Genomic DNA, 16108 nt, shown 5'->3' with positions numbered 1-16108 from the left:
TAAATTGCATGAGTATTTGCATGGAGTTTGCAAAACATCAGCACCAATTTCTCATAAATGCCTCAATACCTCTAATACTAACTATAGCAAAACATACATTACCTCATCAAAATCAAGTTCCTAAAAAACAAAAACAAATAAAATTGGTCTGTCATTTCTTTCTTTTCCGATTATTAATAGGTAATTATTAATAGGTAACAGAATTGATTATAATGTATACTAAATATTTTAATCAAATGTAATTTATATAGTAAAATCATAGAAAACTAAGAAAACATAAAGCAATGACAATTCATGTGTATAAGCATTGGCACATGACATGTGGTGTATTCCTTTGTAGAACCATGAGTTGATGGGCGAGATGCCATTTCAGCCACAAACCACAAGGTGGCAATATTTCCCTAGATTTACTTAATAAACATTCACAAAGTCTCATTATTTGCAGGAAATTCAACTCACAAAATGTATAAAGATTGCATTGCCTGTTCAGACCAGTTAATCTGCCTACATACTCAAGGGGCAACCATTGACAATTCCAGGTAACAAACTTCCCTACCTGCTATTTCCTGCAACCGATCTTCATCCATGTTGGGGTCAAAGTCGCTGCCCAGCACATCAGTGCTCCAGGTTTCGCTGACCGTCTCTGAGATGTCCCGGTCATCTGTCAGGCCCATCATGTCTCTGATCTCAAACTTGCGCAGTTTATCATCCAGGTTGTCCTGAGTGGTGGCTGAGGGGCACATGGACATTAAAGTATAAGTGGCCTTGCTTATGAACGTTTTTCCAACTCAACCTTTTTTGGCAATATACAGACAGAACCACACAAACTACGCATACGAATACACACACACACACACCCTGTTCGTGCTCCAAAAGTTGTAGAGCCTCCACCCCATTGCTCCCGGATGGTCCAGCTCCGAGCTCAGAGACAGACTCTCCTTCCAGGTCCAGAGATGACACAGAATTAGAACGGTTGGACGGACCTGACAAAAAAATAAAACAAGGCAACAGTAAGCATGTCATCCCTCATGAATGATGCAGTCCCCCTCTGGGCCAATCAGGAAATATATCACCTTGTTTTGACATGTAATTGTAGCAAACCCCTTCGGCCAATCAGTGTAATGTAAAAACTGCTGTAGTGTAGTGGTGAGATGTATCATTCTCCAAAGTTTTATCAAAATCCAATCAGCAGTGTCTGAGATATCGCACAGGATACTGACAAAGGAACGGGTGGAGACCGATCCATAGTCCAAATTACATTTTCCCAATTAGAATACTGTTCACTTTTTACTAGGTTCTCTTTCTATATCCTATATTCTGTATTATTACTCTGAAAATATACAAAGAACAGCCAGCAGATCTGTATTTTTTGTTTTTAAGCATCATGTGTCTTCAGACAGTAGACTGACCCTCTGAGATGCCTTCCAGGTTGTCACTGCAGAGGGAGAAGCGCAGGGTTTTGTCTGGTTTCCCATGCAGTTTAGTGTCATCAGCAGGTGCGTCCCCCTGGGCCCCATCAGCCATCTGCAGGTTCAAAACCTACAGTGCAATAGAGAGGGAACAGCACTGGTCACAAACAAATGTACACACACAAGCAACTCACTTATTTTTTGGGTGTAACCTTGCATTACCATAACTCAGTCTTGCTAGAGACATTGCCTGAGTCAAAGACAGCTGGTGGCAGTCAAATTTGTGTGAGGCAATTTTTACATGACATCCAAGGTTTCTAATCAATTGCACAACACTGCGACAACAGCCACAAAGCACTATGAAATGTTGACACCATGTGAAATCTTTTTTCCCCCCGTCCTCAACGACAGGAGAAAATTTTATGACAACAACTTTATCACATCATCCGCTCCCCTGTGAACGAGTGCATTAATTTAAGTCCCATTACCTCATTCTCTGACATCATCCCAGGGACAGTCTGAGGGCCTGTTCCTAGTGCAACCACCAGCACCTCCTCTGGCATCACCTCCTGTAGAGACTCTTGGGAGCTGGCCTCTGTCTCCCCCTCCTGGGCTATGTTGGTACGGCTGCGGCTACGAGCGGCTGCTGGGGTGAAAGGGATTAGTAGGGAAGATGTGTTATTTTCAAATTGTTACATTCAGAGGACACTAAATAACAACATGGAAAACAGAGGACCAAGATTCTAATTTGTGATGTCACACCAACGTGCTGCCGGTAACTGTTATTCAAAATGAATAAGACTGATTTTATGGACTGTAATGTTGGTCCAAATTTTACATCCTCATTTTACAGTGAGGTTTACGTCACAGCAGCATTATCAGTTCCACACAGAGAATTATGTCAACCTTGAGCAAATCCTCTTGGAAATTGTCACAGTTACCTTTTCATGTTTTCCAGTTATTTCTCTATGTAGCTATACACCTGTTTCACATTAAAGATGAGTTAACCCCACTCCCTTGTTTCTGGCTATGGCAAATAGTCAGTTTTCACTAACAAAGATTTAACTTTCCTGTGGCATAAAAATAACATTTCAAACCTGAACATAGTATCCCTATTTAACTATGCACAGTCCACAGGTTAATCTGCATACACATTTTACACACAGGACAGCACACAGACAGCTCTGCTCATTACATCTAGTTAATCTACCATTCCAAATGAGCCCTACAAGGAATAGAGACCCTAGCCATATTATTTGAATAATATGAATATTTCAGCACTGGTATATATAGTGTTTAAAAAAAAAAAAAAAAAAAAACATTTTTAAAAACCTGTCCAGTGTTGAAGACTGAAATTGTCTGGCCATTACACATTAACTCCTAATATTTAACTAATTTAAATATTAGTATCCAAAGTAAATCATCATTCTGTATCACCTATGCTGAAACGCTGTAATCTGTGCATGTTGAAATACCAACTGACCTGCTTCCAGGACATTTCAGGGATCACAACTGCATGCTAGACACAGTGAAGCACTCTCAAGCAGCACATGACGTGCATACCATTCTAATGACGGGTCTGATGGACTTCAGCCCAATATTTTGTGTTGTTATAGCATGATGCTCTGCATGGTTATAATGCACTGCAGTGATTTAGGAAATTCTTTGGCTTCATCTACAGGATATAGTCACAATTACAGAAACACCAAAATACAAGTCCTAGACAGGTGAAGGTTTCTTGTGGTTCTGGATTTGTGTGGGATGCCTGGCATTGAATTTTTCCAATCATCTCTTGACAATTATGCAAATATAACTCAAGACCAACACTGCGATTCCATGTGATTACATTCATCCAGGGTGGCATTTCTTTGTGAATACAAGCAATGTTTTTCAATATAACAATGCTTCTATCAAGGCAAGAATTGTCTCTTAAAATGTTTGAAGAGCATGAAAAGGATGTTGGCTCTATGCCAAGCCCTTCAAGAACAAAACATTATCCCAATTGGGCATTTATAAGAGATCCTGAAATTGCGTCTGAGAAGTCCTCTTCAACTACATTCATTAACAAGAAGGGCCAAGATGATCACTCAAAATCCTTGAAGCTATTGTTTAAGTGATTACATTTGCCCTTCCTCTTTAGGAGATGAGTGGATGCCAACTATGCTGTTAAGAGCACAACCACATCATCACAGAGCCACCATCATTGTGGGCAGTCTTTACATTAGTGTTTCTTTTATTTTGACCATACCTCAAGCATGGACCAGAAGGAGCAAAGAAAGATATATTTCTTTTCCCACTCTACCTGGAAATGAATAGCCATATCCCGCTGAATGAGGAAGCAAAAAGGAAAGCTTAGAAAACTGAGTGAGTTAAAAACAGGTTAGCCTCTAATGGGCCGAAGCAGGGTGCAGGGCAAAGCAGGCATGGTGAAAGCACACGGACAAGAGTGGTGCTGGGCTAGCAGTAGGGAGGCAGGGTGATGACTGTACAGCTTGGAGCATGGGCTGATGCTGAATGAGCGTAATCTAACACGTCACTGGGTGAGACACAGATACACGGTTTAGCTCTCTCCAGCCATAATACGACTGACAGGCTAGGCTACCCACCAAAAGGGGTTACTAATGGAATGTGAGCAGACAGAGTGGTGGTTGTGGGGTCCCAGGATGTTATAGCTGCTAAGTGTTGTCCTGGTCATTCATTGGCAGCACAGGAGGAAAGGAGGAAAAGTACATCTCAAAATTCAATATAATACTATTTCAAGTATCACAAGTCAAGTTTTATGTATATAAACATCATATTACAGAGAAGCAAGTAGAAGTGGTTCATTTCTAATCGAGGGGGAGTTGCTACAGCATCATTTGTCTTGGAAATGCTAATGAAGGTAGTCTATGCATCTTTCCATCCATTCCAATTAAAATGAGTTCATTTATATTTGGTAATTTAATTGGTTGTCATTTCTGTAATTGAGCCCCAATCCAGGCCATGCTAATTATCTTTATAACAAGCTGAGAAGAAGCTCATTAGCTTCCTACAAAACAAGTGCCTTTCACTAGCCATCACCACTCAACTCAAGTTGTTTATTTTACTCCTCATTAGAGGAAATATAAGAGTTCTAGCTTCCACTTCTTGTTTCAAATTCTGGTGTTCATAAAAAGCACAATGGCCTTCAAATCCTCACATCAGGAAATTACAAGAAGTTGCATCATATTCAGCACATCAATAATGAATTCTGAGAGCCAGAGTGGCCGGGAGGCAGAGGCTGCAGGTGTGGAATAACAACGTTAGAGGCTGCTGAGATAGGTACCTATGGGGAGTCTGTTCTTCTTGTTGGCAGGAGTGGTAGCTGGGGAGAGCTGGGGGGTGTTGGAGGGGGTGAGCTCCAGACTGTTGCTCTTCACAGTCCGGGACTGGGGCACGTTGGCCAGCAGGGTCTCCAGAGCCATGTGCTCCTCCTCCCGAAGGTGGTCCCCTGCCATCACACTCCGCACAAAGTCCACCTGAGCAGGACGTGCAAGACACATTTTTTAAGATCATCGTTCAGCTCTACTGCATCACATTTCATGGTTCTCAGTCCTTGGGAGTCAACAACAAACCCTTCTGAAGAGGGTTGTGAGATGTCTCCCTTTCTGGTCTGACAAGTTTGGGCTTGTCAAGCTCGTATTCTGTTGCACTGGAATCTAAACTGTCGCTAGTTAAAATATAGGTTTACACCAGTAAGTAAGTAAGTAACTTTATTTATATAGCACCTTTCGAGAGCAGAGACGTCACAAAGTGCTTCACAGAGGAAATAAGGCAAGCCTAAACAAATGGGTTTTGAGCTGCTTTTTAAAGGTGTCCACAGTGTCCACACATCTTATGTCCAGAGGGAGAGAGTTCCAAAGTTTAGGAGCCACAACCTCAAAAGCACAGTCTCCTTTAGTTTTTCACCTAGATTGAGGAACAACCAGCAAACCCTGATCAGAGGACCTTAGAGACCTGCTGGTGACACAGGGCTGCAGTATATCTATAACACAATGGGCCTGAGCTTTGCAATGTTTCTCAGCTGGAAAAAAAAAGCGAATCAGACACTTGACATGTTGGTCCAGAGTCAGAGCCTGGTCCATAGTGACACCTAGATTTCTTATGGAAGGTTTAACCGGCAAGGTAAGAGACCCAAGACCATCCCTTATCTTAGGGACAAGACTAGGAGGGGCAGCAATAAGGATTTCTGTTTTGTCTGCATTTAGCTGTAAGAAATTATCTGCCATCCAGTTTTGTATAGTGTTTAGGCAGTTATTTAAAACACCAGGCCTAGTAAAACACGCTAAATATAATTGATTTCATACCATTTCACCTAGCCATTTTTTGGGCTCAAAAGGGTCATAGGGTCATCTTGACTGATGCACTGGATGTTTGTCAGGTGCAAGCACTGCACAGAATCCAACATTCTTTTGATTCTAATGGCTGTTTCCAATAGGGGTTTTGCCTATATGGTGCAAGTATACGATGTCAATGATACATGGCAAATTGTTGACTACTAGGGACTAAGGGGTAATGGGTGGTAGTTGTTGGAGTCAGGCTGAAATCAAACGAGGAAAAAAAACACAGGACACTTTACAATTTTATAATCCACCAAATAAAGTTTTGTGCAATGAGTGACCTATGAGTCACTAAAAACAAAACAAAAGTTTGGGTCTTCAATATATTCAATAATGTTCCAAAAAAAAAAAAAATCAGTAATCAGGACTTTCACATGGAATTACAAATAGAACAAGAGGCACTTGAGCTGCCTAACGTCCCACCACAATCACCATGATATATTAAACATAACCAGTTATGCTAATGAGGTCATGAATTAAGCTAATTAATACATTCATTTGCAAATATTTCTATGTCAACATACTTGTCTTCACATAACACATGAGCACTATTAATATGAACTCTGTATTTAAAGAATTAAGCAGTTATAGCAGTTTTAAAAAAAAAACAGTTTTTCCTCATTAATATGCAAATTTATGCAGCAAGGTGCTCCAAAATCTAATCAGATCATCTACTCTATCTACTCTACTCTGTGGTGTAGGTGTGTTTCTATCATGCATTGTTCTTGAGTTATTGCGTTCACGATAATGCATCTACACACAGACAGACCTACACACAGACAGCACCATGACAACAAATTGTCCAGCACACCAAGTAATGTACTGTGGTGATGGGACATTAAACAACTCAAATACTGATGTTTCATTTGGGTATCACTAGTAAAAACTTGAATGAGGAACCTACCAGTGCTAGCAGCTGATTATGTGTCATATAGACCACAGTCCTGCTGAGGCCTTCTAGGAGGTTCATTGAGGACATGGGTGGAGTCTCCACTGCTCTTCCACCAATCACCACATCCAGAAACGCTGCAACACAACTCTGGAGAAACAGACCAAGAAATGTAACTTAGTACAAGGAGAAATAAATATCATGCACTCAGGCTGCAATTACAAAAATGCTACACTGGAAACATACTAAATGACACCAAGGTGAGATGCTTACCTTATCAAATTTGGACAAACTGCTTTTTCGCCTGGGGTCTCCATCATCATCAGCCATGGCCAGTTGCTGCAGATGTTGCCCTACCTGTACAACAAAAACGATGCAATGTCCATCTAGATTGCAGAATGATATCCACATATACTGTATGAGTGTGAACACTTGCTCTGTCACTGACCTGCATTAGGTTGAAGCGGGCCACTTCATTGATGGGGGCATCTGAGATGATACCGTACTGCTCCGGGTTGACTATAGCTGGGCAGATGAAGCAGGTCAGCAGCAGGTCTGTACACATGGTGCGCACCTCACCCACCTCGAGACGCTCCACGCACGACAGTGTCTTGTACATCTGGGACACAATCCAACGCAGGCTGTGGGGAAAGCAGTAGGTGTTCTGCTTCAAGTAACCGATAAACTTGTTGACCAGAGCGACCAACTTGGCTTCATTGGCCTCCACGGCCGCCTGCACCCTCTGCCTGTAGCCCTCAGAGCCCTTCTCTCCGAAGCGTTCCTGCTGGGCCGGAGTGAGGCGCTCCGTCACCTTGGCTGGGTCCGTCTCCAGGTGGTCTTCGTCCTCCACCAGCAGCTGCATGATGGGCTCATGGAGGGTGGCAGTGAGGAAGAGCTTGGCTGAGTACAGGCCCTCAGAGAAGAGCTTGAAAAGGATGCTGAAGGCGCAGGTTCCTCGCCGCAGCAGACGCCGAGGGTTGTCGCTCTCCTTCAGCTCAAACTCTATCAAGTAGCGCAACACCTGGGAGTTGACATGAAACAGATAAAGCAATTTGAGATGTCCCACCTTACTGACAACAGTTAAAGAGATCTCATCTTACTGAGAAGCTATGAATGTGTTTTGCAAATGTGTAACACCAGAGTAACACCACTGACCTGTAGCAGGTAGCTCTCGTCCTCCTGCATGATACAGTTGCCATAAAGTGAGGTGAAGACTGTATGAATGACCCCCTGGGTGTGCTCCTGGTTCAGCCTCTCTCCAGCCACCAGGCAGGACGCCACCAACCTGGGGTTCTCCCTCATCCTGGACAGGAACTCGCCATAGATGCTCTCCTGGAAGCCCAGAGTCTTGTAGCCATCAACAAACTGTGTGTCCTCCAGCACTTTGGCATGTTGGCAGCACTCAGCCGGAGAGGCCTCCGCACTGTAAGACAGGGTTGTTTCATTATTAACAGAGCATAAAGCTATACACAGCCCTGACAGCAAGTTTTAACAGAGATACATAAAGCACAGGCTGCTGATTGGTAGTTAGACAAGTAATTGTACCACATGCTCAATGATCAAAGAGCTGCTCTGACTCTGCAATTTCCCTTCAGGACAACTGATCTAAACTGTAGTGTAGGGGCCCTGGCATAGACCTTACTGAGATTTACACAGAATTAATACAATTAAAACCATCACATCGAAGTGTGTTTAATGCTATAAATGTCACTGTGTCATTAAAAAAAACAGTCTAGGTTTCTCTCAAAAATAAAAATACCTTTTCAGTCTTTGCCAACTGATTCTGGGAACATGTACTCAAACTTAATGCTCAACAGGAAGTGTGTCCAAAGCCACAAGTTTCAATTTTAGTTCTCAACTTTTTTCATTCATATTCATTTTAAGTCATACAAATGTCCATCAGGAGAGATTAGCCTAACTGTAGGTTTGGAAACTTAGTACACACCCAAGATTTCTGTTGAGCTTATTATATAGAATGCAGCAGCAAGTGGAGCTACCAAATGTATGCAAGCAATACACAGAATCAAACTTGAACTTGTATTTGTGCTTTGGTGTTTGTTACTTAGTATTTGCACCTGTACTGTAGCATTTGTACTCACAGAAAATGTTCACTATCTGTGTCTTTGAACGTATGTTGTAGCTAGGGATGCATATTTTCAGAAATTTCCTTAATCGATCGTCGGTCACGTTAATGACCAATTAATCAATTAATCATTATGTAAAAAACGTGATGCACACATTAGACGCATTACAGAGCGATTTAGATCAATTTCTATACACTGATTAACTTTTTATGTTGTGCCGGCCATGCCGATATGGTGGTGCTGCCACAGTTTATGTACTGGAAACAATGGAACGACAATCTACTGGTTTATTTAAGAATAAGAGCGTATCTACGTGGTCAGGGATGAGTCCAGTGCGCAGTCTGGTGACAGTCAGTCCATCCTCTGAAACACATGCTCCGGGGGAACAGCTGTCCCGGGTCTGGAGGCACAAATAGTGTCGCGCCAACTTCGCCAGCCGGGGGAATGCATTCTCTTTCGTTGTGCTTGTAGAGGTGCTGTATTTCAACTTTGTATTACAATGTTTACAATGACCACTGTTGTCTTTTCAGGTGTAATGCTTCCGCCCGCTTGCTTGGAAAGTTAAATTGCGCCCTTGTAGCGGTAAATCATTTCCGAAAAAAATGAGAAATAGCACATAACGTACATTATCGATTAATATATGCTTGATCGATCAAATTGTTAACGGTGATTAATCGATCGTCGATTAATCATTAACATCCCTAGTTGTGGCATTTGAACTTATTGATAGGAAAACTGCAAACTTAAGGTAAAATACTACAAGTTAAAATGTGGAATCTGCACTCTTGGATATTTGGAATCCATATTAAATGAAAGCACAATTGTTGTTTTTTCCCCAAAATGACAACGGACATTTTAATGCCTTGCTATAGCACAACAGTTCCTTGAGAGCATTACGTCAATGTCAGACAATGTCAAAATCAGCAGTGCCTGGAGAGAAGTACACAGCCTCTTACAGTGACCTGGTGAGCAATGATAATTTTAGCTACACCCTCCACTTCATCAACGGCTCCTCATCCTGTTTATTAAGAGCAAGCACAGCAATCACTCACTTTCACTTGTCTATTTCTATTTTCAACAATGTTATCCCCTCTTTGTTACAGTTCAGCTAACCTGAACAGCCATAGCAACGAGAATAACGCTCCTTGTCCCCTTTGAGCTCTTCCTTTCTCGGTTACTAGCAACGTCAGTCCTATCACTTGGCATAATGATGACAACGTGATGGCACAATTTACATTTCTTCTTGAGCTGACGAACCGATACATCACTAGATAATTGTCAGAATAATTAATTATCAAAATAATCATTTGTTGTAGCCCTAGTGTGTTCACACAAGGGATGAACTGATACGGATACTGGTAAAGACTACAAAATCGTATCCTAGAATTTCCCAAATCCGCTACCAAAGGCCACGCATACCAGGTCAGAAATTAAAGCGATTTAATATTCTTTTCATACAGAGGGATGCCAGATTACTCTAATGAAAAAAAATCAATTATATCTCAATCCCTTAAGTCTATAATGTTCAGTAACCATAATGGATCAGCACTCTGTATCGGCCAATACATAAAGCATAGCACTTGGAATCTGTACTGGCAGTGAAGAAATGTTATCTGTGCATCCCCAGTTGTCATTTGGTGTCCATTCCCTTTTGTCCACTCGTGCCAGAGTGTGAGGTAGTGGTAGGACTGACCTGGTGAGAATGAGGCGATCGAGGTTGATCCTCTGCTGCTTGGCGATCCAGGCGGCCCGGTACAGCCTCTCAGCCGTCTTCAGCACGTCACCATTGAGCCTCTGGATCAGCTGCTTCTCCGAGGCCACATACAGCCTCTCCTGCTTCAGGTGGTGGGCCAGAGTGTGGATGTCTGGCTTCACCATCTTCACCAGCTCAGGCAGGCAGAGAGGCAAAGGACTGGAGCAGGGAAAAGACAGAAAGACTCAGTCACACTGAAATGCAGCGACTAATGATGAAAACTCCCAAGAAATTAGGTGAACATGAGGAACAGAAGCTAAACCGTGTAACAAAAGCCAACGTCAGTTTTAAGTTCAGTATTAAATGCACAAGGAAGAAAAGAGTTGGGTCTACTACACAGTAGCTGCCACAAAAATATGGTGATCGGCACTACACATTAAAATTGGGTGTTGCATATAGGCAGACACAGGGCTGGGTATCAAAAACAAAGAAGAACATGACTTTTTATTTCTAAAAACATTTTGGTTCTAAAAACCTTAAAACTGTTAAATTCTTCCAATGGGATCACAAGTTTTCTTTTTATTTAAGGGCATTTTTACTGAGGAAATCAATTGAGCATGGTCTGATTCTATTGAGAATTGAAGATAACAAGCAAATATTAATGAAATGTGCTTTCAGTTGACAAAGAAATGCATTCAGTGTTTCCTGTAGAACATTTTGCAGATGGGGCAATTAGTGTGATTTTGGTTCTGAGACTCAGGTTTATTCATAGACCCCTAGCAGGATGAGTTCCAGTAGGTACTACTATTACAATTTAAGAATGGCTCTTATTTGGATATAGGCTAATGATATATGGTAATTATGTTGTATTTCTGTGATTATTAGGCTATTTTTTGGTGGTGGGGTGAGTGATGAGGCCAGAAGATAAACTGTAATTGTATTTACAGTTTTCTAGCTGTGGGGCAGCTTTCCAGGTGTGTGTTCCAGGTGTTGTCTTAAAATCAATACTGAATTTGAATTACTGCACTAGATACATTTGTTATTATTATTATTATTTGTTAATTTTTATTTTTTTTACTTATGAGCCCCCATATTATATAACTCAAATGCCAAGGAAAATGCCATACAGATTAAATCAACTAAAGAATGGTAACATCTTATGGTTCACATCAGCTCCAGTTTCCTCAACAAAAAAAAAAAAAAAACAAGTCCTTCATTTCCTTTCTGGCAAATAGTGTCAGTATTCACCATTTAAACAAAGCAACATTCAAAAGTAAAAGTATCCAGAAGAAGAGCAAGAAAAGGTTTTCTTTCCTGTAAAGGTCTGGCAGAATCCTAGCTCACACATGATGCTCACGTCATACAAGGGAAGTGATCATCTGCATTCAGTGTGCTTCACACACACTCTGGGCTGGCAACAATAGCAAGGCCCCACTCTCAAGCTTTTTTTCCACAAGCTACGGGTGTCACTATACACACCAGAATATGCAAATCACATTCTCTGTTTTCCAGATATACACAGCCAGGACATACAAACCAAACTGAACGCATGAAATTTAAATGATTTCTTGGAGAATCCTTTGCACAAAAGGCTCTTTGTGGCTGGCTGCTAACATGGCAAACAGACCATACTGTGGAGTTAGGACTCTGGGACGTGAATGAGAGTAGACTAGAGAAAACTGCCTCAGAGTGAGAATGACTACAAGACAGTGTCAAAGCCTGCAAGCTAACAGACAACCACAACAGCATGGTTGAGATGCCTGACAAATTGAATATGTTATGCAGATTAAAATATATGAGAGGCCCTACATTCAAATCCCTTGATAAAGCATGAATAAATAGGATAGTGATTATGATCGAGCTTATCTCTAATTACCGTAATAGATTTTGTATCATTTTTTTTAAACCAGATAATGGTTAGGTAAGTGTCAACCACTTCAATCAATGACAGGTGACTGGCTGACAAGTAAACTTCCATGCATGCACTTGCACGTTCTTGAACAAGCACATTCCTTACAGACCTGAATGGAAGTGAAAAAGCAGCTAGGCTATGAAGCAGCTACATGGCTCAACTGCCATGTTTCATGAACTTCCTGTGCCTGCCTACTCTAAATCAAATCAATTACTTGCACAGAGCTACCTGGTGAGTCAGTCAGGAACAGCACTGGGGAACTCTAAAGCAGAAGAGAAACCAAACAAAAGAGGGTGGGAGGGAAGGCATAGTCTGCTAGCTTCAGAGTTGTGTGAGAATGATCATGGGTGAGGCAGGAGAGCCAATGAATACTGTTAACATGATGAGAGACAAGAGGATCAGCCACCCAATCCTAGCATCTGTACATTGGCTGCATCATAATTACACCAACAAGATGCAAGATCGAGACAAAACAGTGGCTTCAAAAATATTCAAAATCAGCATGACTGACCATTTCAGTTCTCTACTGGACAACAGATTAGATAATGCCAAGGACAAAAAGATAAAGAAAAAGAAGAAGAAGAAAAAAAAAAGAAAGAAGAAACACTACTCCATAAAGTGATGTAGGAAAACATCACAAAGCACCGTGGTGAAGGTGTTTGGAACATAGCCCAATCTTCCCACTACATAAACACACACAGAGCAATGGAACAAAGTGCTTTTTATAGATATTCAAATGATTTCACTTTCTAAAAAGGGTATTCATGGTTTGGAGACAACATCCCCTTCTCACTTCCCCTCCAAATAATTTCTTATGCTGCTCAGCAAACAACTAATGCAAGTACATGAAATTAATCAGTGAGCTTTCCCACCACTAGACAAAGCATTGTCACGCAGTGGGTCCTTTCTAAATGGAAGAGTTTGCATACTAAGACACAGCATAGATAAATACTCCAATATTTTATGGTCGCTAGTCCAATTCAGATGCATACAGATTATGCGGAGAAACTTAAAATGGGTAAAGAACATTGTCATAATCCAGCACTTTAGTACAATGTCTCCAGTGTTTTGCAGAGACAATAACAACAACAACAAAAAGAAATCTAATAAAAGGAGCTTTGCCTGTTCCACTGTGTCTTAGCGTATGCAACTCAGAGCATTTACTTTTGTCATAAGCATTGCTCCAATTATGATATTATGGAACTGCTGTATTGGGTTCTATCATGACAATTTATATTTAATTATAAAAATTACAAGTTAATTCCACTGCTTTGCCCAACTCCTCTGCAATCCAATTGACCCTTAGAAACATCTAGGTGTTTTGCATTGATTAAGGGGTTAAACAAAAAAAACTATGTGTGAAGGACAAGAGTAGGCCTACCGCTTAGTGGCAGCACCACCCGAATAAACGTATAGCCACAATCCCAGCCCTAATTGTCAAGATATTATAGGCTTTATAAAAGAAAACACAAGTCTACACCTAAACACTGTGGGTTAGGCCTACAGAATGGGCCTAGGAATTACTGAACACCCAGTTTCAAGGCAAAAAACATGTGACCCTTGTTCATACTCACTTAATTACTAGACAAAATCTTGCTACATATTTGATTACCTCTGAGTACAGTTACTTATTTCCCCATGAACGGAAGATATCTGAACTTCCTGACTCTTACAACTCCCAGAGCATACAGTTGACTGACCCCCACTGACTGAGCCTCAAGAAGTGACATAATGACATCAGCATTCTGATCTCCGTGAGGAGCATGGAGATGGATGCATTGACAATATATCATTTCAACTGAATGGATCCATGTTGGTACACTCCTATTGTACATCATCAACAATAGACTGTCTGCCCACGAACCCAGTAGTACAGTCTGTTTTTCTTTCTTTTAATCCAAATTCACCATTTGTCAAAGACGTGAAATTACTCAAGTTACTGGGAGAATATAGGTTAGACAGTGTACCAGATGCCAGTCAAGAGCCAAACAGAGGAGAACCACAGAAATGGCAGGTAGCTGGGCAGAGGTGATTACACCTGACACACCTACCTCGGCTGACATGGGCACAGGAAAAATTGTAATGAGCTACATGAAAGACATTTGGACAATTGGAAAGTACACTTACTTCATAATAAAATGTTTTAGCGATATGCTATCCAAACCCTTGCAACGATTGCTTGTGCAATCTGCTGACATTTAAATTATAGGCTGTCAACCATCACTTAGCATTAAATATTGAAAGCTACTTTCTCAACGGAGATCTGGAGTTTTCATGTAAATGTCCAATTTGCTATCCTGTGGGCTCCATTGGCAGCACTGGGCTCAGCCATGAACAAAATATCTCTTCAGTTTTCATAATGTTAGCACAAAAGTACCAATGGCAGCTGTGACAAGTAATCCAATCATCACACCAGGGTGGAGACTGGTGATTTGTGAGGGCTCCAAAACCTGCTTTAACTAAGTAGCCCACAATATCAAAAACAAAGTAACAGAGACACCAGGGGCTTAATATGCAGTGACCACAAAGACTCAGCCCTCTTGTGGCATGCAGACGAGAGCATGGATAATTCGGGGAAATGACCAGTCCCAATGTGGGAAGTAATGATTGTATAGAGATAGACGACTAAGGACAAAACAGGAGACAGTCACTTCTAAGCTATTAAGAGTTCAGGTTGCAACCCAGTGCTGTTAATTATGCTGTGCCGTTTAACGACAGAATGCCATTATATTCTACTTTCATTGACCTTAAATGACCTGAACAACTGTAATGTGTCTGAATGGCATTTGGACAAAACTTTAAACATAAAGTTACCTTGCCCCGCCTAAACGGGTGGAGGCAAATTTTACACGAAAAGTTGAGAACCATCGACTCAGAAAAATTACATTTTAATATGCTGTTAACGTTAACTTACATGTGTAGAATTCCCTTGATCCGAATATGTTGTCTATCCAGCCACCCGAGCTTGATAAACACCGTACGCTAGGCAGCCAGCAAAACGAGCTGAGTTAACTTAACGTCAGCTAACACTAGCTAGGATAACTTGGCTAGGCTTGCCACCAGGCGAGTTTGAAACACATATCTAATAAAACATCTAGGTCAGCTAAACGACAATAGTTGCGTAGCACATCCGTGATACCAGTCAAGACGTATTGGTGCTTCTGTTGTTGTGAAGGAGGAGCACAGATACCAAATTGCCGAACTGGCTAACTAGCATTACCCTGCTAACGTTAACCAAGTTAAAGTCGGCTAACGTTAGCTAGCCAAACAGGGTGAGCTAACGTTAAGCTAGTTAGCTACGTTAGCTTAGCTACAGACTGCAATCTGATGAATGGCCAAACATGGTGAAGAAAATATGCTGACGTAAATTCAACAACTTACCAAGTGTAGTTAATGTGTACTGACTGTTCACAAGTTCTCTAAATACCGTTGATCATGAGATTTTTCGAAAGAGAGTTGTCTGTTAGCGGATGGTCGTCTCACTCTGGCTTCTGCAGGAGCGAACACTGCTACTGTCATTTGCTGTCATCACGAGGAGACCTGCGCAACCCGCATGCGCAAAGGCTTGCGCTCATGGTTGTAGAGCAGTGTTGTTGCCTTCAAATGCTGTCGGAAATATCGCAATAATGAGTTGAGGTGCCCAGTAGCTGCTGTCCTAACAGGATGTCTCAGTTGGTGCATTATTCTGATTCTCAATATGACGGTATATTCAAGTGTAGTCATTCAATGTGAGTTTGTTGTACAAAACAAATGACCCATAGTG

At 41.4% G+C, this 16108-nt stretch overlaps 1 protein-coding gene across 4 annotated transcripts in view; it reads right to left on the bottom strand.

The window, feature by feature from the left end:
• The window catches only part of gapvd1 (GTPase activating protein and VPS9 domains 1), a 32845-nt gene extending 17005 nt beyond the window's left edge, over positions 1–15840 (bottom strand). Inside the window, exons 1-12 of one of the 4 annotated variants that reach the window (XM_071533878.1) lie at positions 15260–15314; positions 10434–10652; positions 7812–8079; positions 7105–7677; positions 6930–7013; positions 6672–6806; positions 4714–4906; positions 4016–4096; positions 1898–2055; positions 1410–1539; positions 858–983; positions 557–730 (exon numbers count right to left, since the gene is read on the bottom strand). In XM_071533878.1, coding sequence (XP_071389979.1) covers positions 557–730; positions 858–983; positions 1410–1539; positions 1898–2055; positions 4016–4096; positions 4714–4906; positions 6672–6806; positions 6930–7013; positions 7105–7677; positions 7812–8079; positions 10434–10618 — 2107 coding nt within the window. In that variant the 5' untranslated portion in view covers positions 10619–10652; positions 15260–15314. Of the gene's footprint in view, positions 1–93; positions 121–556; positions 731–857; positions 984–1409; positions 1540–1897; positions 2056–4015; positions 4097–4713; positions 4907–6671; positions 6807–6929; positions 7014–7104; positions 7678–7811; positions 8080–10433; positions 10653–15259; positions 15315–15726 lie in introns of those variants that run through there. The other 3 variants (XM_071533902.1, XM_071533886.1, XM_071533893.1) reach the window with 3 other exon arrangements.
• Between the last annotated feature and the right edge of the window lie 268 nt (positions 15841–16108).

Source organism: Centroberyx affinis, unplaced genomic scaffold (assembly GCF_046629955.1).
Source record: "Centroberyx affinis isolate AG114_WGS23_722 - 3 ecotype Tasmania unplaced genomic scaffold, CSIRO-AGI_Caff_v1 ptg000168l_1, whole genome shotgun sequence".
Classification (NCBI taxonomy): domain Eukaryota; kingdom Metazoa; phylum Chordata; class Actinopteri; order Beryciformes; family Berycidae; genus Centroberyx; species Centroberyx affinis.
This window is presented reverse-complemented; position numbering and strand designations above follow the sequence as displayed.